The sequence below is a fragment of the Rhinoderma darwinii genome, chromosome 1, assembly GCF_050947455.1.
Source record: "Rhinoderma darwinii isolate aRhiDar2 chromosome 1, aRhiDar2.hap1, whole genome shotgun sequence".
Classification (NCBI taxonomy): domain Eukaryota; kingdom Metazoa; phylum Chordata; class Amphibia; order Anura; family Rhinodermatidae; genus Rhinoderma; species Rhinoderma darwinii.
This window is the reverse complement of record NC_134687.1, coordinates 404,590,039-404,615,441: the sequence shown is the minus strand read 5'-3', so window position 1 is coordinate 404,615,441 and position 25,403 is coordinate 404,590,039. Positions and strand designations below refer to the sequence as shown.

General features: G+C 43.9%; 2 protein-coding genes and 1 long non-coding RNA gene across 5 annotated transcripts in view; 2 read left to right on the top strand and 1 right to left on the bottom strand.

The window, feature by feature from the left end:
- Nucleotides 1-6,489, top strand: part of PSME1 (proteasome activator subunit 1) — a 26,613-nt gene extending 20,124 nt beyond the window's left edge. Inside the window, exon 11 of the mRNA XM_075828875.1 lies at nt 6,256-6,489. Within this exon, the coding sequence (XP_075684990.1) occupies nt 6,256-6,336 (81 nt within the window). The 3' untranslated portion in view covers nt 6,337-6,489. The remainder of the gene's footprint in view (nt 1-6,255) is intronic.
- On the bottom strand, nt 5,881-25,403 carry EMC9 (ER membrane protein complex subunit 9). 3 transcript variants are annotated; one of them, XM_075828879.1, is made up of 6 exons: nt 25,148-25,403; nt 19,782-19,974; nt 19,136-19,212; nt 16,246-16,315; nt 16,053-16,150; nt 5,881-6,834 (listed from the first exon to the last, which is right to left on the bottom strand). In XM_075828879.1, exons 2-6 carry the CDS (start codon nt 19,968-19,970, stop codon nt 6,654-6,656), a joined length of 615 nt encoding a protein of 204 aa, XP_075684994.1. In that variant the 5' UTR covers nt 19,971-19,974; nt 25,148-25,403; the 3' UTR covers nt 5,881-6,653. The 3 variants fall into 3 exon arrangements, with proteins under 3 accessions (XP_075684994.1, XP_075684995.1, XP_075684996.1); XM_075828880.1 differs by lacking the exon at nt 25,148-25,403 and adding an exon at nt 25,016-25,122; XM_075828881.1 differs by lacking the exon at nt 25,148-25,403 and adding an exon at nt 25,036-25,119.
- Nucleotides 25,259-25,403, top strand: part of LOC142653942 (uncharacterized) — a 51,304-nt gene continuing 51,159 nt past the window's right edge. The window contains exon 1 of the long non-coding RNA XR_012848782.1: nt 25,259-25,348. This is a non-coding gene — a long non-coding RNA (uncharacterized LOC142653942). The remainder of the gene's footprint in view (nt 25,349-25,403) is intronic.

Here is a 25,403-nt window from a genome sequence, read left to right as displayed (position 1 = left end):
CATGCCGCGTCTTCAAAAACCACACCGCAGGTCAATTTATGAACGTTTTTTTGGGCTGATTTTTTCAGCTGTTTGTCCAAATCTGACCTACACTGCTGCTACTGTATTACGCTGCGGATTTTCCGCAATGAATTCCGTTGAGGAAAATCCGAAGTGTTTCCACATAGTGTGTTCCTACCCTACACTAGATTGTAACGTAAACAGAGAAAAGTATGCCTAATTCACACGACCATGTTCGGTCCGTGATATAAGGACCGCATGTTGGCCGCATTTCCTGGACTGAACACAGTTCAGGGAGCGGGTGATAGCATTATAGTTATGTATGATGCTGTGAGTCACTGCCTCCCTGCGGGACTACTGTCCCGTACTGAAAACATGTTTCAGTACGGGACAGTATTCCCGCGGGGAGGCAGGGACACCTAGCGTCATACATAACTATGATGCTAGGAGCCCGGCTCCCTGAACTCTGGTCTGGGAAATCCGGCCGACATGCGGTCTGTATATCACGGATGGAACACGGTCGTGTTAATTAGGCCTAATGGAAAGATTTGCATGTCTTCCGTATTTTGGACCTACTTCTGGTTTTGGCTTCCAAATACTGATATGTGACAGAGGCCTAAATAACATCTACCATTTAAAACCGTTAAGATAAATCGTAGAAGTTGGTGGATAATCTAACACAGAAATGTATCCACATTTTCCATCCATTAGAAAAAACTATTTTACTATAACAGATAGCAATCAATACTGGACATATCAGTTGCATAATTTTTTTCAGTCTTTATAGGGATAATAAAAATTACAAAAATATAACAATGAGAAAACTAAATTTGGAGCTTGTTTCATATAGAGTGGTGTTATTGTTATAGCATACAGTGAGGGAAATAAGTATTTGATCCCTTGCTGATTTTGTAAGTTTGCCCACTGTCAAAGACATGAACAGTCTAGAATTTTTAGGCTAGGTTAATTTTACCAGTGAGAGATACATTATATTTAAAAAAATACAGAAAATCACATAGTCAAAATTATATATATTTATTTGCATTTTGCACAGAGAAATAAGTATTTGATCCCCTACCAACCATTAAGAGTTCAGCCTCCTCCAGACCAGTTACACGCTCCAAATCCACTTGGTGCCTGCATTAAAGACAGCTGTCTTACATGGTCACCTGTATAAAAGACTCCTGTCCACAGACTCAATGAATCAGTCTGACTCTAACCTCTACAACATGGGCAAGACCAAAGAGCTTTCTAAGGATGTCAGGGACAAGATCATAGACCTGCACAAGGCTGGAATGGGCTACAAAACCATAAGTAAGACGCTGGGTGAGAAGGAGACAACTGTTGGTGCAATAGTAAGAAAATGGAAGACATACAAAATGACTGTCAATCGACATCGATCTGGGGCTCCATGCAAAATCTCACCTCGTGGGGTATCCTTGATCCTGAGGAAGGTGAGAGCTCAGCCGAAAACTACACGGGGGGAACTTGTTAATGATCTCAAGGCAGCTGGGACCACAGTCACCAAGAAAACCATTGGTAACACATTACGCCGTAATGGATTAAAATCCTGCAGTGCACGCAAGGTCCCCCTGCTCAAGAAGGCACATATACAGGCCCGTCTGAAGTTTGCAAATGAACATCTGGATGATTCTGAGAGTGATTGGGAGAAGGTGCTGTGGTCAGATGAGACTAAAATTGAGCTCTTTGGCATTAACTCAACTCGCCGTGTTTGGAGGAAGAGAAATGCTGCCTATGACCCAAAGAACACCGTCCCCACTGTCAAGCATGGAGGTGGAAACATTATGTTTTGGGGGTGTTTCACTGCTAAGGGCACAGGACTACTTCACCGCATCAATGGGAGAATGGATGGAGCCATGTACCGTCAAATCCTGAGTGACAACCTCCTTCCCTCCACCAGGACATTAAAAATGGCTTGTGGCTGGGTCTTCCAGCACGACAATGACCCGAAACATACAGCCAAGGCAACAAAGGAGTGGCTCAAAAAGAAGCACATTAAGGTCATGGAATGGCCTAGCCAGTCTCCAGACCTTAATCCTATCAAAATCTTATGGAGGGAGCTGAAGATCCGAGTTGCCAAGCGACAGCCTCGAAATCTTAATGATTTACAGATGATCTGCAAAGAGGAGTGGGCCAAAATTCCATCTAACATGTGTGCAAACCTCATCATCAACTACAAAAAACGTCTGACTGCTGTTCTTGCCAACAAGGGTTTTGCCACCAAGTATTAAGTCTTGTTTACCAAAGGGATCAAATACTTATTTCTCTGTGCACAATGCAAATAAATATATATAATTTTGACTATGTGATTTTCAGTTTTTTTTTATTTTTTATATATAATCTATCTCTCACTGGTAAAATTAACCTAGCCTAAAAATTCTAGACTGTTCATGTCTTTGACAGTGGGCAAACTTACAAAATCAGCAAGGGATCAAATACTTATTTCCTTCACTGTCTCTACAATGGTAACTTATAAACATAAATGCATATTTATTTGTTGAAAAACATCTCCAATAACGTCCGTAAAATACGCCGCAAAAACGCAAGTTGCTACAAAATCGTCTGAAAATCAGGAGCTGTTTCCGCCTGAAAACAGCTCCGTATTTTCAGACCTATTTTGCTAAGCTGTGTGATCATACCCTAATTTTTCAAATCTGACGCGTCACTAAATGTGGTAAAAACTTTGGAATGCTTTTACCTATCGAAGCGATTCTGAGATTTTCTTGTGACATATTGGACTTTGTTAGTGAAAAAATGTAGTAGATAAATTCAATATTTATTCGTGAGAAACACCAACATTTTGAGAAAATTTGCAAAAATTTGCAGTTTTCGAAATTTAAATGTATCTGCTTGTAAAACCGATAGTAATACCACACAAAATAGTTACTTGTTAACATTTACCATATGTCTACTTTATGTTTGCATCGTTTTTTGAACGTCCTTTTATTTTTCTAGGACGTTACAAGGCTTACAACTTCAGCAGCAATATGTCACATTTTCAAGAAAATTAAAATGTTTTCATGGACCAGTTCAGTTCTGAAGTGGTTTTAAGTGCTATATATATTAGAAATCCCCCATAAGTCACCCCATTTTAAAAACTGCACCCCTCAAAGTATTGAAAACAGCATTTAGAAAGTTTCTTAACCCTTTAAGCATTTCCCAACAATTAGAGCAAAATAGAGGTGAAATGAACAAATGTAATTTTTTTTTTGCAGAAATTCATTTTTAATTCATTATTTTCTGTAGCACAGAAGGTTTTACAAGAGAAACACAACTCAATATTTATTGCCCAGATTCTGCAGTTTTTAGAAAAATCCTGCAAGAGGCCCTAGTGTGCCAATGGACTGGAGCTCAGGCCTTAGAAGGAAAGGAGCACCTAGTGGATTTTGGGGCCTTCTTTTTATTAGATTATATTTTAGGCACCACGTCAGGTTTGAAGAAGTCCTGTGATGCCAAAACAAAGGAAACACCCCAAAAAAATCCCATTTTGAAAACTACACCCACAAGGAACTGATCTAGGGGTGAAGTGAGCATCTTGAACCCACAGGTGTTTCATAGATTTTATTAGAATTTGGACGTGAAAATAAAAAAATTTACATTTTTCCAATAAGATGTCGTTTTAGCTAAACAAAATCAATTTCCACAAGGAATAAAGAAGAAAAAGCCCCCCAATATTTGTAAAGCAACTTCTCTGGAGTATGTCAACACCCCATATGTTGTCATAAACTGTTGTTTGGGCACACGACAAGGCTTAGAAGGGAAGGAGCGCCATTTGGCTTTTGGAGCGCAGATTTTGCTGGACTGGTTTCTCGGCACCATGTCGCATTTTCAAAGCCCCTGAGGTGCCAGTATAGTGGAAACAACCCAAAAGTGACTCCATTTAGGAAACTACACCCCTTGAGTAATTAATCTAGGGGTGTAGTGAACATTTTGACTCCACAGGTGTTTCATAATTTTTATTAAAATTGGGCAGTGAAAATAAAAATATATTTTTTTATTCAATAAAATGTAGCTTTAGCTCAAAATGTTTAATTTTCTCAATAAAGAAAAAAAAAAACAAACAACATTTGTAAAGCAACTTCTCCAGAGTATGGAAGTACCCAATATGCGGTCATAAACTGCTGTTTGGACACAGGGCATGGCTTAGAAGGGAAGGCGCGCCACTTGGCTTTTGGAGTGCAGATTTTGCTGGATTGGTTTCTTCGCACCATGTCGCATTTGCAAAGCCCCTGTGGGACCTAAACAGTGGAAACTCCCCAAAACTCCATTTGGGAAACAACACACCTTAAGGAATTTATCGAGGGGTGTAGTGAGCATTTTAACCCCACAGGTGTTTCATAGATTTTATTAGAATTGGGCAGTGAAAATTAAATTATTATTTTTTTCCAGCCTTAAACTTCACTATATATCAATATATAGATATATATGAGATAGATATTAGATAGAGATAATAATAATCTTTATTTGTATGACACAAAAAATCTGTGTTTAGATAGATCATGATTATTATAATATCTTTATATATCTATGTAAATGCAGACTTTTTGTATCATACAAATAAAGATTCTTATTATTTCTATATATCTATCTTATATCATATATATTGATGCATTGTACAGTTTTAGGCTGGGGCTACACAGCGACTTTGGCCGTGACAAACCCAAAGAGTTTGCTATATCCCATTGCCTACATTGCAAGTAAATGTGGTTGTGTCGCAATGCGCAAGTTGCCGCGTCATGTCAGCGACAAGAAATCCAAACTGTCGTGTTGCAGTTACTTGCAGGTCACAACGCAACCCCGTTGGCTATAATTACTTGCGGTGCAAGCTATATGACATAGCAATCTTTGGCTGTGTGACCTGTGTAGCAGCCAATGTCATTATGTAGTCCTAGCCTTAGGCCGGATTCACACGAGCGTGTGCGTTTTGCGTGCGCAAAACACACGGCGTTTTGCGCATGCAAAAGGTCTGCAAAAGCTCCAGGTGTCATCAGCATATGATGCATGGCTGCGTGATTTTCTCGCAGCCGCCGTCATTATGACACTCTGTTTTTATGTTTGTAAACAGAAAAGCACGTGGTGCTTTTCGGTTTTCATTCATTCATTTTACTGTTGCGCGAATCACTCGCGGCACCCGGAAGTGCTTCCGTGTGCCGAGCGCGATTTGCACGCACCCATTGACTTCAATGGGTGCGTGCAGAGTGAAACACGGCCAAATATAGGACATGTCGTGAGTTTTACGCAGCAGACATACTGCGTAAAAATCACGGACTGTCTGAACGGCCCCATTGACTAACATAGGTCCGTGCGACGCACGTGAAAATCACGCGCGTAGCACGGACGTATTATACGTTTGTCTGAATAAGCCCTCAGGGTGACTTTACATGTGGCGGATTCACTGCAGATTTTACCTGCAGATTTGTGCAGGTAGATTCTGCAGTGGATATTAGTACAAGGCAAGTAGATGAGATTTTACATATCTCATCCACTTGCTGCAGACATTTTACACGGCCAATTCTCAAATCTTTGGTATGTTGTTAAATTAATACCTTGGGGGGATCTAATTTCCTAAAAATAATCTTTATGGGAGTGTTAACGGTGTTATAGCACTTCACATCATCTGTAATAGTCGTATGGTGTTGGGAAACCAGCTTTGGAAAATGTTCTCTCCAAAATACAGTTTGTGCACCGCACCATTAACTGTAAGCTCCACCTTGCGCCCAGCGTGTAAGAAATGCACACATATTTGGTATCGCAGGCGTTTACCCAGTGGCATGCACAAGATGTCAAAAAACATCACCTAAAATCACATACTTACATTTTTTTTCAATTTTGTTTCCAGTTTTCCTTCCTTATCTTAAAAAAAGTTAAATCTATTTATTTTTAGTTTTTTACACAATATGGGAGTCCAATATGTTCTGAGAAAAACAAGACCAAATACATGTACTGTAGATTGGAAGAGTAATAGAAAAACTATTTGCTTTTAAATCGGCACATGGCTAAAACTTGAAAATGCACCTGGTCAGGAAAGGGGGGTAATGCTTTTGGTCAGGAAGTGGTTAAAGAATGGTCTCCCCATCTTATGACTCAACTCTAAGAACAGACTAATTAACGTCAATGGGCTTACAGCTTAACTGAAACAGATCACTAGGGGAACTCTGAAAAATCACAGCTTTAACCTCAGCATATCGCTCAGTGTGGTACTTTTATTACTGATATGATTATTTCTCTCTTCAGGCCATGCTATGTGATGTCGTTATCAAGAATTACAGCAAAATTAAAAGACCTCGTGGAGACGCCAAGAGACTCATCTACTAAGCACATTCCATGTGCCATTCAAGTTTACCTTCGTACATTTGCAACATTTACATAAGATGTAGATTTGCATTTTATTGTAATTACATATTTTGATTTCAAAACATCGGTCGCAATGAAAGCAAAATAAAACATATCAATGCTTTGGATACTAAAGTGTTTTTTCTACATTAACCAAGAGGGTCAATAACAAATTAAATGTAACTGTAATTTGATAAATACACAAACACAGGTCATATAGACACAGCTTATTTACACCTATATGTATATATAATCATATATACATAAAACTAAACTATGATATAGTGTTAAAAAAACGTTCATGTGCTGCCATTTGCTATAGTAGCTAGACGGGTTATTTCCACATTCAGAGCTTCATTGGTCCAGTCAGTTCTGATATCATCAAGATGAGTGTCAAAGTCAATGAGTCGCTGGTAAGCTTTAGCTTGAAGAAGCTGCCTTGTAATACGTTGAGTCTCTTCCCAATGACCCCACATGACCCTATGAGAAACAATTGAATAATGTAAGTACAGTAACTACTACAGGTGGGTATGTTGCAACGCACTTATATCGCTAGTATATGCCATAACATTATGATTATAATCTCTAGAACCAACACCGATCACGAAGACAAAGGGACACATGTCCTTTGGTCACCTTTTTACCAACTGGGCGTTGTAAAGAGAAGTGTATGACGCTGACCAATCACTACTCGCCATTCATTTTTAGCAGTACTCGCAACACAGCGTGATCTCGCGAGATCACGCTGTACTGTCACATACTCCCACATTAACTTTACCGAAGTGTCTTGAGAGTGAATAGACATCACCTCCAGCCAGGACGGTAAAGTTTCTTGGGGACTTACTCACACAGCACGGCATGATCTCGCGAGATCTCGCTGTCATTCACACAACATTTTTGTGTTGCGAGTACTGCTAAAAATGAATGGAGAGAAGTGTATGATGCTGATTGGTCAGCATCATACACTTCCATTTACAACGCTCACTTGGTAAAAAGTAAAAACACGCCCAGTTGTCTATTAAGAAAGTAATTAGCATAAATCTAAAATTGTGCATAACTTGCTCAAAATTGATTGTTTTTCAAAATAAAAAACAATCACATTTTGTAGGAGATAGGGCACTTATAATCTGGTGACAGAGCCTCTTTAAGCAGAGAGGCAGGAGGGGGCACAAAGAGCAGCACTATTACTGTTTTGGGCCTAAGTGGGGCACTATTACGGTTTGGGGGCACTGAGAACATCACTATTACTGTGTGGGGTACAAAAGATGGCACTTTTACTTTGTGGTGCACTATAATTTATTTTTGTAACTTAGGATTCTGCTCTGGGGTCTGAGCTAATGTAGGGGTCTGGCTGTGAATAAATTTATGTGTCTGATCTGGGGTCCGAATTTATTTGTATTACTATAGAGTATGGGGATAACTACAGAAGGGAGGAGTGATATATGTCACGACAGTGGTCAGGAGATGTTGTAAACGCGGTCTGCGCCATATGGAGAAAAGAAAAAAAGAGAACATCTACAAGCAGAGAAGATGTCACCTATGAGTTACTAGATTTAGGCTGGGTTCACACAACCTGTTTTCAGACGTAAACGAGGCGTATTATGCCTCGTTTTACGTCTGAAAATAGGGCTACAATACGTCGGCAAACATCTGCCCATTCATTTGAATGGGTTTGCCAACGTATTGTGTAGACGACCTGTAATTTATGCGTCGTCGTTTGACAGCTGTCAAACGACGACGCGTAAATGGACTGCCTCGGCAAAGAAGTGCAGGGCACTTCTTTGCCACGTAATTTGAGCTGTTCTTCATTGAACTCAATGAAGCACAGCTCAAGATTTACGAGCGTCTCAGACGCCTCGCAAAATGCGAGGAGGAGCATTTACGTGTGAAACGAGGCAGCTGTTTTCTCTTGAAAACAGTCTGTCTTTTCACACGTAAATGACAGCTAGCGTGTGCACATACCCTTATTGAGGATTTGTCACCTCTCCTGACATATCTGATATAGTAAATACTTGTATTCCCCATGAGTACACAACATGTACACAATATGAATGACTAGTGTTGTGGCGGCGTGACCAGCATTATGTGGGCATAGCTATACATTTTAAGTTTGGTTGTTACCGTTCCCCTTGTCAAAGGCTATGCCCCTACACAATCTGACACTGTTGAATCATCACTGATACTGTCAGACTGTGAAGGGACACATCCTATTGACATGGGGAATGGTAACACTCAGTTGTCAATTAGGCCTGGGTTACACAGAAACTTTTTGTAGCATTACTAATTCCTTTTAACTATCAATTGACAGCTGCTGTTCAAGATTGCATGCAACTCAATGTATTGCTTTGTACTGCAGCTGTAGCTCTAGTTAAAAATGTAAAAAAGTTTCTATGTAGACCAGGTCTTATTCATACATTTTCAGGAGGAATAACAGAGGAACATCATAACACAGAGTTCTAAGTAAGGATGATTTAGATTTGTTATCTAAAGTGTAAAATAAGGATTTACTATAACAGACAAGTCTGGAGAGGTGACAGCTCCTCTATAAATTCAGTGACTCACAAGTGACGTCTTCTTGGATTGTAGACCCTTTCTTTCCTTTACTTCACCATCCGAACCAGACCATGACGATTTCTCCTTAAAGGGAATGTGTTGCCAGCAAAACATGTTGTTTTTTTTTTAATTAAACATTTAGTGTGTAGGTGATTAAACATTGTTCAAATTTTTTTTATTTTTTTCACGAGTCAGGAAATATTATAAATTAGATTCTAATTTATAATATTTCCCATTGCTGGTCACTAGATGGAGCTATTCCCAAAATTGCAGCATTGCATGTGGTAAAGCAACCACATTGCTTTTTGCTGCAAAATTGGGAAAAAAGCACTCGCTCTAGTGAGCTCTGAGAATCCCCCCCCTCCTTTATCCTGGCTAGTGCCGGGATAAACGAGGGGTTTGAACGGTCTAACCTCCTACACTGTGTGTCGCCATTTTTTGAGCTAACACACAGTGTAGTAGGTTTACATACAGTAGTAAACACACACAAACACGAACATACATAGAAATCTCTTACCTGCTCCTGCCGCCGTGGCTCCCTCCGGCCCGTCCGCTCCGTCTGCTGCCGCTGGTCCAAGTGCACAAGTCCGGAAGCCGCGACCGGAAGTAGTAATCTTACTGTCCGGCAGCGACTTCCCGTCCACAGGAAAATGGCGCCGGACGGCGCGCATTTCAAATTGGACTGTGTGGGAGCGGCGCATGCGCAGTTCCCACACAGACGGCGTACACAGAAGTGGATGGGACGGGACCCGTTCGCAGTCCCTATGGGACTGTGGCTGCCGTATTCCATGTCTGTATGTGTCGTTAATCGACACATACAGAAATGGAAAAAAAAATGGCAGCCCCCATAGGGAAGAAAAAGTGTAAAAATAAGAAAAAGTAAAACACAAACACACAAATAAATATAAACGTTTTTAATAAAGCACTAACATCTTTAACATATTTAAAAAAAAATTGTGATGACACTGTTCCTTTAAGACTGCAAAATTTGCTGCTGAGAAGTCTATGGCTCCTTGCTTCTGCAGCTATCCCCAGCCTCTATTACAACACACATAAATTCAGACCCCAGACCAGACCCCTAAATTAATTCAGACCCCAGACCAGACTTCTAAATAAGTTATATAAAATAAATAATAGTGCACCATACAGTAAAATTGCCATCTTTGCCTGGATACAGTAATAGTGATGTTCTCAGTGCCCCTGTAACGTCCGTGGTCGCCGACCACGAACTCCTCCCATTCTGTCTATGCCCTTCTCTCCAGAGATGTCTGCACATGTGGCCGTCCTGTTCCGCTGTGACCACTAGGGTGCACTCGCAAGCTCAGTCCAGCCATAAGGAGCCCGAGCGCACACATGTGTGAGATTGAGCTGATTACTCCCAGATCACCCTGGACTATAAGAAGGGACCAGCCCCTTCCTTCCTTGCCTGAGCGTGTTTGTATCTACCCGTGTCTGTCTTTGCAAATGGTTCATTAAGTGTTTCCAGTTCCAGTTCCAGCTACCTGTATCCTGTTTCCCGTGCTACCGTGTTCCTGTGCTATACTGAGTTGGAGTCGTGTTGTGTGGACTACTATACCCGCCATTTACTTCCGCACCCTAGCAGGAGAGTTGTTATGGAACAACGAGGCCTTGGTGGCAACATTTTGACAGGGACTGTCCCCCCGTGATTAAGGACGAGCTTGCTGCCCGAGATCTGCCATCTACCCTGCACGATCTCATTCTTCTGGCCGTCCGGATTGACATAAGGATCCGAGAAGGGTTCCTAGAGGCTCGTCGGGAGAGGGGACTCCCTAGTCCGATTCTCACATTTCAGCAACCCCTGCTGTCCTCATCTGCTGTTCCACCTAAGGAGTCTTTGAAGACAGACCATCTCAAACTTTCTATCCAGGAGAGACAACGCAGACGCACCTCCGGACCCTGTCTGTATTGTGGCCTCGGAGGCCAACTGGTCGTCTGTGCCCCCAAAAGCCCCAGAACCTAGGGTTCGTTGGAGAGACAACTCTGGGTGAGGAGGGACTTTCTTCCAAGTTGTCCATCCCCGTGACCATAGTGTCCGGCGAGAGAACGCACTGGGTCTCTGCCTATCTGGACTCTGGATCCGCATCTAACTTCATTCGGAGAGACTTGGTGGATCTTCTCCAGTTGCCCACAACCCCTCTGGAGAGGCCTTTGATTGTTGCCTCAGTGAATGGACTGCCTCTGCCTGACCCTATTGTAGCTGTGACCAAACTACTGAAGCTACAAAGTGGGAGCCCTTCATTCCGAGCTCATCTAATTTTTTGTCCTGCCGAGGGCTGTCAACCCAGTGCTGTTGGGTCTGCCCTGGCTCCGACTACATGCACCAGTTCTGGACTGGAATTCTGGAGAGGTTCTCCAGTGGGGTTCCAAGTGCCTCAACCGTTGCCTGGGTCATATCCATCCGGCCCAGTCTCGGTAATTGGCAGGATTGCCTTCTCACTACTCTCAGTTTGCGGATGTCTTTAGTAAGAGGGAGGCCGAGACGCTGCCCTATTGAACTGGTTCCTGACGCGTCCCTTCCCCGTGCCAGAGACACAGTCTATGTCCGCCTATATTAAGGAGAATTTGGAGAGGGGCTTCATATGAAAATCCTCCTCCTCGGCTGGGTTCTTCTTCGTCAAAAAGAAGGACGGATCTCTTCGACCCTGCATCGACTACCGGGGTGTCAACCACATCACGGTCAAAAATAGATATCCGTTGCCACTGATTTCTGAACTTTTTGACTGCATACGAGGAGCCAAGATTTTTTCTAAGCTAGACCTGCGTGGGGCTTACAACCTAATCCGGATTCGCCGGGGTGACGAATGGAAGACGGCATTTAACACCTGAGACGGGCACTATGAATACCTGTTGATGCCCTTAGTTCTGTGTACCGGTCCCGCGGTCTTCCAAGAGTTCGTTAATGACATCTTCCGTGACCTCCTCTATGTCTGTGTTGTGGTCTATCTTGATGACATCTTAATTTTTTCTCCAGACCGGATGATTAATAAGAGACATGTCCGTCAAGTTTTGCTGCGATTAAGGGAGAATCGCCTGTATGCCAAGCTGGAGAAGGGCGTGTTTGAGAAATGCTCTACTCTTCCTGGGCTACATCATCTCGGATCAAGGCCTCAAGATGGATCCTCCTCCCCGGCCGGGGCCGAGTTCTTCTTCGTCAAGAAGAAGGACGAATCTCTTCGACCCTGCATCGACTATCGGGGTCTCAACCAGATCACGGTAAAAAACAGATATCCGTTGCCATTAATTTCAGAACTGTTTGATCGCATACAAGGAGCCAACATTTTCTCTAAACTAGACCTGCGTGGGGCTTACAACCTAATCCGGATTCGCCGGGGTGACTAATGGAAGAAAGCATTTAACACTCGAGACGGGCACTAGGAATACCTGGTAATGCCCTTCGGTCTGTGTAACGCTCCCGTGGTCTTCCAAGAGTTTGTCAATGACGTCTTCCGAGATCTCCTCTATGTCTGTGTTGTGGTCTATCTCGATGACATTCTGATTTTTTCCCCAGATCCAGTGACTCATCAGAGACATGTCCGTCAAGTTTTGCTGCGATTAAGGGAGAATCGTCTGTATGCCAAGCTGGAGAAGTGAGTGTTCGAGAGAAAGTCTCTACCCTTCCTGGTCTACATTATCTCGGATCAGGGTCTCAAGATGGATCCTGAGAAGGTAAATGCCATACAGCTTTTCTTGGGATTCGCCAACTTTTATCGACAGTTCATCCCAAACTTATCCTTACTGACCGCTCCCATCTCTACCCTCACCAAAAAAGGCATGAACGCCAAAGTGTGGATTCCAGAGGCAGAGGCCTCATTCAATAGCATAAAGAGTGCCTTCACATCAGCCTCGTTCCTCCATCATCCTGATGTGTCTCTGCAGTTTTCGTTGGAGGTGGACGCCTCCCGTTTGTGCTGGCGCACTTCTGCTTCAGAGAGGTCCCAAAGGCAAGACAATGGTATGTGGCTATTATTCCAAGCTTTTCTCTTCCGCAGAGCGCAATTACTAGATTGGGGATCGGGAGTTACTGGCCATTAAACTGGCTCTGGAGGAGTGGAGACACCTACTAGAGGGTGAAGCTCATCCCATCCTGATTTTCACTGACCACAAGAACCTCACCTATCTCCAGTCGGCCCAACGGCTGAACCCCCGTCAAGCCAGATGGTCGCTGTTCTTTGCCCGGTTCCAGTTTGAGCTCCACTATCGCCCTGCCGACAAGAATGTGAGGGCCGATGCCTTGACCAGGTCGTTCGAGACAGAGGACACCATATAGCCTCCACAAAATATCATTGACCCATCCTGCATCATCTCTGTCAACCCTCTGCAAGTTAGAGACATCCCTCTGGGGAGGACTTTTGTGCGTCTGGCAGACTGAAGAATCCTCCGCTGGGGTCATAGCTCTAAACTGGCAGGTCATGCGGGTGTCCGTAAAACCCGAAACCTGATTGCCTGTCAGTTCTGGTGGCCCACGCTGCCCAAAGACATTATGGACTTTGTCTCCTCCTACACAGTGTGCGCAGCAAAGTTGCTCACTCCAAACCTGCTGGCCTGCTCCAGCCGCTGCCTGTGCCCAATGCTCCCTGGCAGCATATTGCAATGGACTTTGTCACGGATCTGCCCCCCTCTTCTGGATGCAGTACAGTCTGGGTGGCGGTGTACCGATTCTCATAGATGGCTCATTTTGTTCCGCTGACCGGCCTACCTTCTGCTTCTCGACTGGCCAACCTCTTCATCAACACATCTTTCGCCTGCACGGCCTACCTCTGCATATTGTGTCTGATTGGGGGGTTCAGTTCACCTCAAAGTTCTGGAGGGACCTCTGTAAACTCCTCGATATAAAGTTGAACTTTTCCTCAGCCTACCACCCCCAGTCCAATGGCCAAGTTGAGAGGATCAGTCAGATCATGGAGAATTACTTACGACACTTCATTTCCAGGCAGCATGATGACTGGCTGCAGCTTCTTCCTTGGGCCGAGTTCTCCTATAACAACCATACAAGTGAGTCAACCGCCTCCACACCGTTCTTCATAGTTTACGGCCAACATCCACGTATTCCTCTCCCTGTGTCTGCTGCGTCCCAGGTGCCTGCAGCTGACTCTGCATTTCAGGACTTTTTACGGATCTGGCAGCAAACCCGGTCCTCTATTCTGCAGGCAGTCGACCGCATGAAGCGAAAGGCAGATACGAGGAGAAGAGAACTGCCTATGTTTCTTCCGGGTACCAAGGTCTGGCTGACCTCAAGAAATATCCGACTGAGGGTGCCGTCATGCAAACTCGCTCCCAGGTTCCTCGGACCCTTTAAGATCCTGTAGCAGATCAACCCGGTCTCTTATAAGCTTCGGCTGCCCGCTACCCTCTGGATCCCCAACTCCTTTCACATTTTTTTCCTGAAACCTGTGGTCCTGAACCGCTACACTAAGACTCTTAGCCCTGCAGTTGCCCCCAGCGGTTCGGCCGAGATATTTGAGGTTAAGGAGATCCTGGACACCAAAAAAGTAAGAGGAAGAACCTTTAATTTAGTAGATTGGAGGGGGTTTGGTCCAGAAGAGAGGTCCTGGGAGCCATAAGAGAATCTCAATGTTCCTACCCTCATTAAGAAGTTTCTCTCTCGTTCTGGTCCCAAGAGGAGGGGGCGTAAGAGGGGGGATACTGTAACGTCCGTGGTCGCTGACCACGAACTCCTCCCATCCTGTCAACGCCCTTCTCTCCAGAGATGTCTGCACATGCGGCCGTCCTGTTCCGCAGTGACCACTAGGGTGCACTCGCAAGCTCAGTCCAGTCTTAAGGAGCCCGAGCGCACACATGTGTGAGATTGAGCTGATTGCTCCCAGATCACCCTGGACTATAAGTAGTGCCGAACCCCTTCCTTCCTTGTGTTTGTATATACCCGTGTCTGCCTTTGCAAATGGTTCATTAAGTGTTTTCCAGTTCCAGTGCTCCCGTTCCTGCTACCTGTATTCTGTTTCCCGTGCTACCATGTTCCTGTGCTATATTGAGTTGGAATCGTGTTGTGTCGCCTACTACACCCACTGTGTTTCTCCGCACCTGTTGTCTGCCTGCTTCCAGGGTTCCATCTGAGCCTAAACCATAGCTACTGTCTGAATTGCCACAGGTACCTTTATCCGAACAATAGACATTGACTTTGTACCCCGTTTGGCCAGCTGCTATACCACTACGGCGGTACGGCCCACTGGATCCACATACCCACAGATCGTGACAGCCCCCAAACAGTAATTGTGCCCCATTTAGGCCCAAAAGAGTAATTGTGCTCATCTTATTACCACCTTTGTGCTCCCACATAGAAAAGTCCCTTTTGTGATCCCACATAGTAATAATGTTCACCGTTGCGCCCCCAAGTAATAATGCCCCTTTCTGCCCCAAGACAGTAATAAAGATCCCCTTTGTGCCCACCACAGTAAAAATGCCCCGAAAGTAATAATTGCGGCCCGGCACAAGCAGCGCGATGCAGTGACATCATTGCACCGCCTGCACCGGTACGCTGATGACTTGTGCCTGGTCCTGGCGACTTCTAAGGAAAAAGGACAAGAGCAGCCTGTGACCTACAAGACAGATATTGGCAGGAAAGAGCAGGGAGCCTATAGCTCCCTGCTTTGCCGTAGGCTTCAACTGTATCTGCATCCTGAGCGCGCAGAAACAGTTATAGGTGGCACTCGCCTGTAGCTCCATCCGTCCCATTGTTAATCTAGTTCCAGTGGATCTGCATTCATGCAAAATACTGCACATTCCAGCATTTTGATTATGAATGAATTGGGTATACATTTGAAAACGAATATATTATCCTGCTTCATCCACTGTACCCTGCAAAGACAGAAATCAAGTTTAGATGGGAGGGGTTGCCGGCTAAAGTAATTTCCATATGGCAGAAGTTATTTTAGCTTTGTTTTATAAAGTACACTTTATAATTGCTGGCACACATGGGCATGTTCATAATCGTCTCCCTAGCCCCTGTATAGTGGCGATAACTGTTTAGGAGAATCAAAAGCGCTGATGGGTACACCTTGATGGCCCTTAGATTGGGCAGAAGAAATGTTTATGGTTATTGTTCTTTTTTTTTTTTTTTAAAACCATGGTTTGTTGTGGTATCATGTATATAATGCAAGCGTGCTTACAAAGTCTTTTCCTTGGGAACCCACTGTTTGTTGCTGTTCTGATGTAGTACTGTGAGAGGGGGGACTCCAGGACTGGGCAACAGATGCTCATTATCCATCTAAGCAGAAAAAAAGAAAAAAACACGCACAAGGAGAACTGCTCAGTAAAGAAAAATAATTCTGTACTTGTGTTTCTTCAAGCACATTCTCTTACCAATATTAGCACTGCATCATCCTGGTATTCAGCTATCAGTGAGGCTGATCGAAGTGTGGCAGAGTTGATACTGAAAAGATAACGTACATGGCAATCAACATGTAAATGTGACTTTTGAGTAAGGTGTCTACATAGATAAAGAGGAATAACAGAATAGGGCAAAAGTTAGAGGAAGTGTCCTGTGGTCATTATACAATTCCCTGTATTAACCCTAAAGCGAATATCCAGCCTTATAAAAATGAAATCAATTATATTATAATGAGAAGTTATGCAATTTTGTAATAAACTTTAGTTCAATTTCTCCTTTTTACATTCAGTGACTGAAAATCTGTGCAGATAATGTTCTGCTCATATAGCTGAGGGTTACTTATAAGGCTGGGTTCACACGAGCATGTTCGGTCTGTAAAGGACGGAACGTATTTCGGCTGCAAGTCCCGGACCGAACACAGTGCAGGAAGCCGGGCTCCTAGCATTATAGTTATGTACGACGCTAGCAGTCCCATATGAATTTTTAGATTAAAACAATATTGCATCGCAGTACAAGGTAGAAGAGAAACATCACCTAATACTTCCTTAGGGGATGTTTTCCTTCTACCGCGATCTGATTCTTCTTTTGACTTATAAAGACGTACAAGATATCCCAAATTTGATGCGCAAGGGGCCGAAGAAACCCTAAGAGCATATTCACACGTGGCAGATTTTCTGCAGAAACTTCTGCGACTATCCCATTGATCTCAGTGGGGCTTGCAGAGAACCATGCGCATGCAACCCCATTCAGAATGCAGAATTTCTGCATCAAATCTGTTGCATGTGAATTCCCCTTAAGGGCTTAGACGAACGGACCTATGTTAGTCTATGGGGCCATGCAGACAGTCCGTCAGTTTCACGCAGCGTGTGTTCGCTGCGTAAAACTCACGACATGTCCGTTATTTGTGCATTGTTCGCGCATCACGCACCCATTGAAGTCAATGGGTGTGTGAAAATCACGCGCACCACACGGAAGCACTTCCGTGGAACGCGCGTTATTCACGCAACAGCAGTAAAAAGTATGAATGAAAACAGAAAAGCACCACGTGCTTTTCTGTTTACAAACATACAGACAGAGTGTCATAATGATGGATTTTCACTGTGGATTTTCCGCAACAGATTTAATTGCAGAAAATCCAATGCGTATTACAAAAGCAGCGCAGTGGATACGAGTTTCACAAATCTGATCCCCATGCGGCAGAAAAATCTTACGAAAAACCGTTCATAAATTGATCTGCGGCGTTGTTTTCTTAATCTGCAGCATTTATGCTTCGGAATCGCTGCTTTTCTGTTGCGGGGTTTTCCCATTGAATTCAATGGCAAGGTAAAACCCGCCACAAATAGCAAATGTTCCAATTTTTGCAGTGGAAAAGCGGCGATTCCGCTGCAAAAATCGCAACTCAGAAAAAAACCACATTTTTTTTGTTAACATTAATAAAAAAAGTTTATACTTACCCTGTACTCCATTGTCATAGTGACGCTTTCTTCTGTTCTTCTCGGCCTCCTGGTATGACGTTTCATCCCATGTGACTGCTGCAGCCAATCACAGGCTGCAACGCTCACATGGGCTGCAGCATCATCCAAGGAGGTCATCCTGGACGAGAACAGAAGAAAGCTTCACTGTGACAATGGAGTACAGGGCAAGTATACATTTTTATTTATTTATTTATTTTTCAACCACTGTTTTCCGCAGTGAAGATTCTGCCCGAAAAACTGCACCACAATTTGTTGCGGTTTTCCAGCCGGAATTCCCTGCGGGTTCCAGGCAGGATACGCGGTCTACTTTTACGCAGCGTTTCCCCCCCGGGGTGAACATGGCCTAAGGCTCCCTGAACACGCAACTGAAAAGCAATTCTATCCACCTAAATGGGGTTGTTTCTGCAGCAAACACAAAATCTGCAGCGTGTTCAGGGGGTCTACGGGTGTATTCAGACATCGTGAATGAGGTGCTGTTGAAACTGGATACAAAAACTGCACACATTTTTACCGCAATTTAATCGAACAACTGCATAACAAAAACACATCAAATTGATATAAACCCATGTGATTTGGATACGGTTTTAACTGCACCTTGACCACAATATCTGTATGCACAGTTAGGGTCTATTTACAGGTTGCGGATGAACCGCATGAAAAAATGCATCCCAAAACCCTGTGCGTTTTTACCCCGTATTAATGCGGTTGTGGTAAGAATGCAACTGCAAAAAAAAGGAGCAAGCTGCAGTAAAAACGGATGCGATTTTTGGATGCGTTCCTCAATTGCAAACTCTGAATAAACACAGAGGTGCAGTATTCTATTTGAACCGCAATCGGGAACCATGTAAGGGCCTGTTGACATCACCCTTCGCTTTCCGTTCTGGGGTTCCATTGGAGGGTTCCGTCGGGTGAACCCCGCAACGGAAAGTGAAACTGAAACTACAGTTTCCGTTTCAGTCACCATTGATACTAATGGTGACGGAAACATCGCTAATGGTTTCCGTTCGTCACCATTCCGGCAGGTTTACGTTTTAACGACGGAATCAATAGCGGAGTCGACTGTGCAATATAGGAGCGATCCTGTGCAATATACCAAATGATGATTGGCTGCAGCGATCACGTGGGTAGACGGGCACGTCATCGCTCCAGCTATGTCAAAACACAGCGGCGGGAAGGAACAGAGAGGCGGCGCTGGAACGACGGGGATCCGTGAGATGAGCAATGGCTCTTTTGTTTTTTGCATTCCTCCTACCGTAGCAATTTTTTAAATAACTCGGAAAACCCCTTTAAGCAAATATGGATATTTGTGTTTTTTTTTTGTTTTTTTTATAGAGTATGAGAAATGTAATGGAAAGAGTAAGTGTCGTGATAAAATAGAGATTTTCACCTTGTATCTCTAAGACCAGCGTTTGCTTGGTAAAAACCTGCAATAACCAGTCCTTGAAGAGAACTCCAGGAGTCTACCTGTGGGCAACCAAGGAAAGACGAGGGTGAGAACAAAAAATAAAGTAGAAACAATGGCGCACACATAGTAAAATTCATAAGAGAGACAGAGGCAGGGAAAGAAAAGCAAAAAATATGCATATCAACAATTACACGAAAATATGAATAAGGAGTTCAGTTAGGTTGGGTCCACTAACTTACTTACTATTCAGCCTTCGTGGTATTTTACTGCACATATACCGTGAACAAATATGTATGAATTTTCATTTACACATTGCATTATTTTCTGCTGTGGTTTTGCAGCAGTTTTAGAGCATTCTTCATTGTATTCGTTAAATAGCAGCATGCGCTAGGTGCATATTTATTCTTCAATAAGGTTTTTGCTTGTGGCTTAGGGTCATACATATAAAGCCATATGAATCCATAAGAAAAAACCTCTGAGTGCCTCCACTGTAAATCAAAGGTACAGCATAGGGCCACAGCAGTTTATGGGCGCACTATTACAGATCTGTTCATTGTGAATCCGTAATACGTAATAGTGAGTGACTACATTAATGCTATACAACAGATCAAACAGAAAACCTAGGTACCTGTGTTAGAGCCACCTCTAGACTGAGTGCAAGTGGCAACTGGTGACTGATAGGGACACAATCATATAACGTAAGGCAGCCAGGTGTTCTGCGCCCTAGAAGAGCGCCACTCACTGTGCTGTGCGGATAGTGTGCTGCATGTAAAATCATTTTCACATACACACGTGTGCTCAGTTCAACCTCACACATTGTCCTGCAAAATATCAGAAAGATATAGTGAATACATTACATACACTTCCAAGTAATGCCTAATAAAATGTCAAACATAGCCTAAGGGTCTCACTGCAACAGTAAACACTCATTTTACGGCGAACTCCAGCTACAATTGAAAATTCAGCTTTGGGTATTGGATTTCCACAGTAAATAAATGTAATAAAGACAGCAGCTAGGACTAAATAATCATTCCCGGTGCTAGCCTTAAAGGGGTTGTCCCACCATAGCAGGTGGGCCTAAAACAATGGCATTCACAAAACTGAATAAATTTGCCATTTAAATTAATTAAGAAACAGGACCAAATCTCCAGATATTACCTTTAGATCCCTCATATGGCGCCCCCTGCTGTTACCTATCTCCGCTACTCTGCACGTGTCCTTCCAGCGATTCTCTCGCTGCATGACCCGCATGTGCAGTCTCTCCTAGTGTGTGTCTGGATCTAGAAAGCACCTAGTGGCGAATTAATCCACTAGGTGCTCTCCGCCGTTGAGAAAGCCGAGTCTGCGCAGTTTAAAAATCTTCCCTGTAGCGCTTCAGCACGGATGAAGACCCAGGCCTCATGAACACATCCTTCACCGTTTTTGCGTCCGTTTAAAACCGATCCGTGTGTCCGTTGTGACATCCGTGTGGTTTCCGTTGCCACTCCGCATCCATTCCATTTTAAATGGACGTTGTGCTTCCGTTTGTCTTCCGTTTTAAACGGTCTGTTAAAATCCATCTTGTGTGTTGAATGAGGGGAACTTTGGCATGCCCTGCCGTTGCTTGGCAACGGATCCTTGAAGAATGGACGGCACACGGATGCCTTCCGTGTGCTGTCTGTTGTTTTAGCAGACCCATAGGCTTCCAGACACTTAAAGAGGCTCTGTCACCAGATTATCAAACCCCTTTCACCTATTGCATGTGATCGGCGCTGCAATGTAGAGAACAGTAACGTTTTTGTTTTTTTAAAAACGATCATTTTTGGCCAAGTTATGAGCTATTTTATATTTATGCAAATGAGCCTTTCTAATGGACAACTGGGCGTGTATTGTGTTTATAACATCTGGACGTGTTTACTTCATTCACTGCACAATCACACTGTGCTGTGGATCATGCTGGGCTGGAACAATGAGAAGTGTATGAGGCTGATTGGTCACTGATTGGTCAGCCTCATACACTCCTCTGTACAACACCCAGTTGGTAAAAAGTAAAAACACGCCCAGTTGTCCATTGAGAAACTCATTAGAATAAATCTAAACTAGCTCATAACTTGCTCAAAAATGACCGTTTTTCAAAATAAAAACCACTGCTGTTATCTACATTCCAGCGCAGATCAGATTATGTAGGAGATAGGGCTCTTATAATCTGGTGACAGAGCCTCTTTAAAAATGGACAGAAGTAGGACATGTTCTACTTTTGACGGAAGGGACGCGCGGAACCGTTAAACAACGGAAATGTGAATGGCCCCATAGAAATAAATGTGTCAGGGTGCTATCCGTTAAAAAAACTAATAGCACCCTGAAGAAAATAACTGACGTGGGCATGAAGCCTAATGCTCAAGCAGCGTTGCGGCGGCAGGGGGAGGGACAATAGTGCAGAAACTCACGCTGGGGATTGTAGGAGTTAGCTTTACAAGTCCAGTGATGTGTGCCATTAGAAGATCACTCCTCCTCTCAGTGGCTTGTGGTGCTTTTTAGGCCGGATTCACACGAGCGTGTTCGGTCCATGATATAGGGACAATATGTCAGCAGTATTTCCCGGACCGAACTCAGTGCAGGGAGCCGGGCTCCTAGCATCATTGTTATGTACGATGCTAGGAGTCCCTGCCTCGCTGCGGGACAACTATCCCGTAGTGTAATCATGTTTTCAGTATGGGACTGTAGTTCCACGGAGAGGCAGGGACTCCTAGCGTCGTACATAACTATGATGCTAGGAGCCCGGCTCCCTGCACTGTGTTCGGTCCGAGAAATACTGCTGACACACGGTCTGTATATCATGTACAGAATACGCTCGTGTGAATACGGGCTTAAAGGGGGATTCAGATATGAAAAATTAACATGAGAAGGTATGTTGGGAACAGATATAGGGGTGAGGATATATATTATATTTGAAAAGAAAACAGAAGGGTTTGGTAATAAATGTGGAGGTGAGATAGCCCCTTTAAGGCTGGGTTCACACACACTATTTACGGACGTAATTCGGGCGTTTTAGCCCCGAATTACGTCCGAAAATGCGGCTCAAAAGCATCGGCAAACATCTGCCCATTCATTTGAATGGGTCTTACGATGTTCTGTGCCGACGGTCATTTTTTTTTACGCGCCGCTGTTTAAAGGCGGAGCGTAAAAAAGACGCCCGCGTCAAAGAAGTGCCTGTCACTTCTTCAGACGTAAATGGAGCCGTTTTCCCTTGACTCCATGGAAAAACAGCTCCAATTACGTCCGTAATGGACGCAGCGAAAGACGCCTGCACATGCCATTACAGCTGAAATGACGGTGCCGTTTTCTCCTGAAAACAGCACCGTAATTTCAGCCGTAATGGACGCTGCCATGTGAACATACCCTAAGGGTACGAACATACAGGGAAGATACGCTACATATAAGTACCCAGCGTATCTGTCTTGAAAACCGCAGGGAATTCCGCCCGAAAAACTGCAACAAATTGTGGTGCAGTTTTTTAGGCATCATGTCTGCAAGAAATAAAAATAGAAAAGTTTAAACTTACCTCCCAGGCGTTGTCATGGTGACGCGCCCCTCTCTTCTGAAAGCAGCTGGGCCTCCTGAAATAACGCTGTAGTCCACGTGACCGCTGCAGCCTTTGATTGACTGCAGCAGTCACGTGGGATGAAACGTCACCCCAGGAGGCCGGGATGCGCTCAGAAAAGAAGATCGCTTCGCTATGACCACGGCTGGGGGTAAGTATAAGCTTTTTTTATTAATTTGAAATAAAATAAAAATATTTTTCTTGTTTCTGCCACAAAAGTCGCAACCCATGGCTCTTAGTTGTGGGGTTTATCTCCCCATTGAATTCAATGGGGAAAACCCACAACAGAAGTGTAGTAAATCCGCAGCATAAATTGACATGCTGCAAATTAAAAACCTCACCGCAGGTCAATTTATGAACGGTTTCTCGGCCTATTTTTTCCGCTGTGTGTGAAGGAGATTTGTTCAAAGCCCAGCCACCCTGCTGCTACTATACTACGCTGAAGATTTACCGCAATAAAACCTGTTGCGATAAATCCGCAGTGTATACGCCTAGTGTGTTCCTACCCTTAGGGTATGTGCACACGATAACTTCAATTACGGCTGAAATTACGGAGCTGTTTTCAGGAGAAAAAAGCTCCTGCATTTCAGACGTAATTGCTCGTACTCGCGTTTTGTGGGGCGTCTTTTACGGACGTAATTTGGAGCTGTTCTTCATTGGATTCAATGAAAAATGGCTCCAATTACATCCCAAGAAGTGTCCTGCACTTCTTTGACGAGGCTGTTATTTTACGCGCCGTCTTTTGACAGCGACGCGTAAAATGACAGGTCGTCGGCACAGTACATCGGCAAACTCATTGAAATGAATGGGCAGATGTTTGCCGACGTATTGGAGCCGTGTTTTCAGGCGTAATTCGAGGCGTAAAACGCTTCCATTACGCCTGAAAATAAGTCGTGTGAACCCAGCCTTAAAGACCAGGTCCAAGGTCTCTTTGTATCAATAAAATGAAGATGAAGGTAGGCAGCACTCCTTGTAAATAATCTTTTATTTTACCCTTACAACGTTTCGGCTGACAAAGAGCCTTTCCTCCGACATTCGCCATCCCCATGCATGCACAGGGTTTTAGAGCTGCTGTCAACAGGCAAGGGGGATGTCAACTCCATATTTACATACAGTACGTACCGTTCTTACATTTATTATTCTGCATAAAGGACCACCTAAAGATTTTAATAGCGTAAAAAGGCCAGAAAACTGGTGTAGAAAAGTTGATATATTCCCCCCAGTGTGTTTTACTATCTGCGGTTTTTTTTCGGTGGCGTTTTCGCATTGCAAATCATGTGCTTTAAAGACCAAGTGATGCAAAGATTCAGCTTTGCAAACCCATGATTTATTCTAAAAAAAAAAAAAAACATTAAAAACGCCACACAAAAGGCAAAAATAAATAAAATAATCTTATGGAGGTCTAAGGGAGAAAAACGGCACTAAGGCCTTATTCACACGAGCGTGTGAATTTTGCGCGCGAAAAAAGTGCAGCGTTTTGCGCCCGTTGCAGTTCCGTGTGTCATCAATGGTGCGTGGCTGCGTGATGTTCACGCATATGCCATCCTTATGAAGGAAGTGCTTTTATTTTTTCCTTCATTTCTTTATCTACTGTTGCGCGACACACGGAAGTGCTTCCGTGTGCTGTCCGTGATTTTCACGCACCCATTGACTTCAATGGGTGCGTGATGCGCGAAAAACGGCCAAGTATAGGACATGTCGTGAGTTTTACGCAGCGGGAAAATCACAGACTGTCTGAACGGCCCCATTGACTAACATAGGTTCGTGCGACACGGGTGATTTTCACGCGCGTATCACGGACGTAAAACACGTTCGTGTAAATAAGGCCTAAATGAAGGGAAAAATACGCCAACGTCAACTTTGCTGCACTTTCGTAAAAGCGCCACTGAGCCTAAGGCAATACAAAATATTTTTATTTTTTAAAAAAACAAAAAAAACACCACTTTTATTGTAGTGAAACCAACAGCACTTTTGGCCCCAGATACCTGGGAATGGGAATAGTGTCTGGTACGCAGCAATGGTTACGGATTACTGGTATTTGATATTTTTTCTTTAGTGATAAAGCAGCAGAGGTGGGCAAATGGGCAGTGAATAGGGGGATTATGTCACCCTGCCAGTTTTTCTTAAATCAGTCATTGTGGCCGGTGGCACATGGGAAATATAACTCCTTATTTCCTACCAATCTGCAGGGCGCACCAGAACACAAGTTACTCCCTACCCCAGTGCAGTATTATCTACAAAAAGCACGTGGCTGCTCTGATAACATCCGTGCTCACACTCACTTCTGCTACTTTACTGCTACCTGTAGACTTGGCACACGGCAACTGCCCTTCTTATGCCACTACCAGCTGTTCAGAAAACACCATTAGCTGCCATATTGTTTATACTGACAGCTGGCATTGATTGAAACTAACCTGTCAGCTCCCAGATTCACCGGCTGCTTCTCTCCGCCCTCAAAATCCTCTGATTGGTGAAGGCGTTCGACAACGCCCAGTTGCTGAGCTATTATTGGCGGAGCACGGCTTTTTCCACCGACGCCACGGCTGCAATCATGATGGCGGGACGTCAGGACTGGCAGTGTGAGGGGCGGGACACAAGGCCGCAGATACGCGCACGTAATGCATTGATTACTGGTTTATACGAGGTTCAACCTTTCTATTGCTGTCTTTC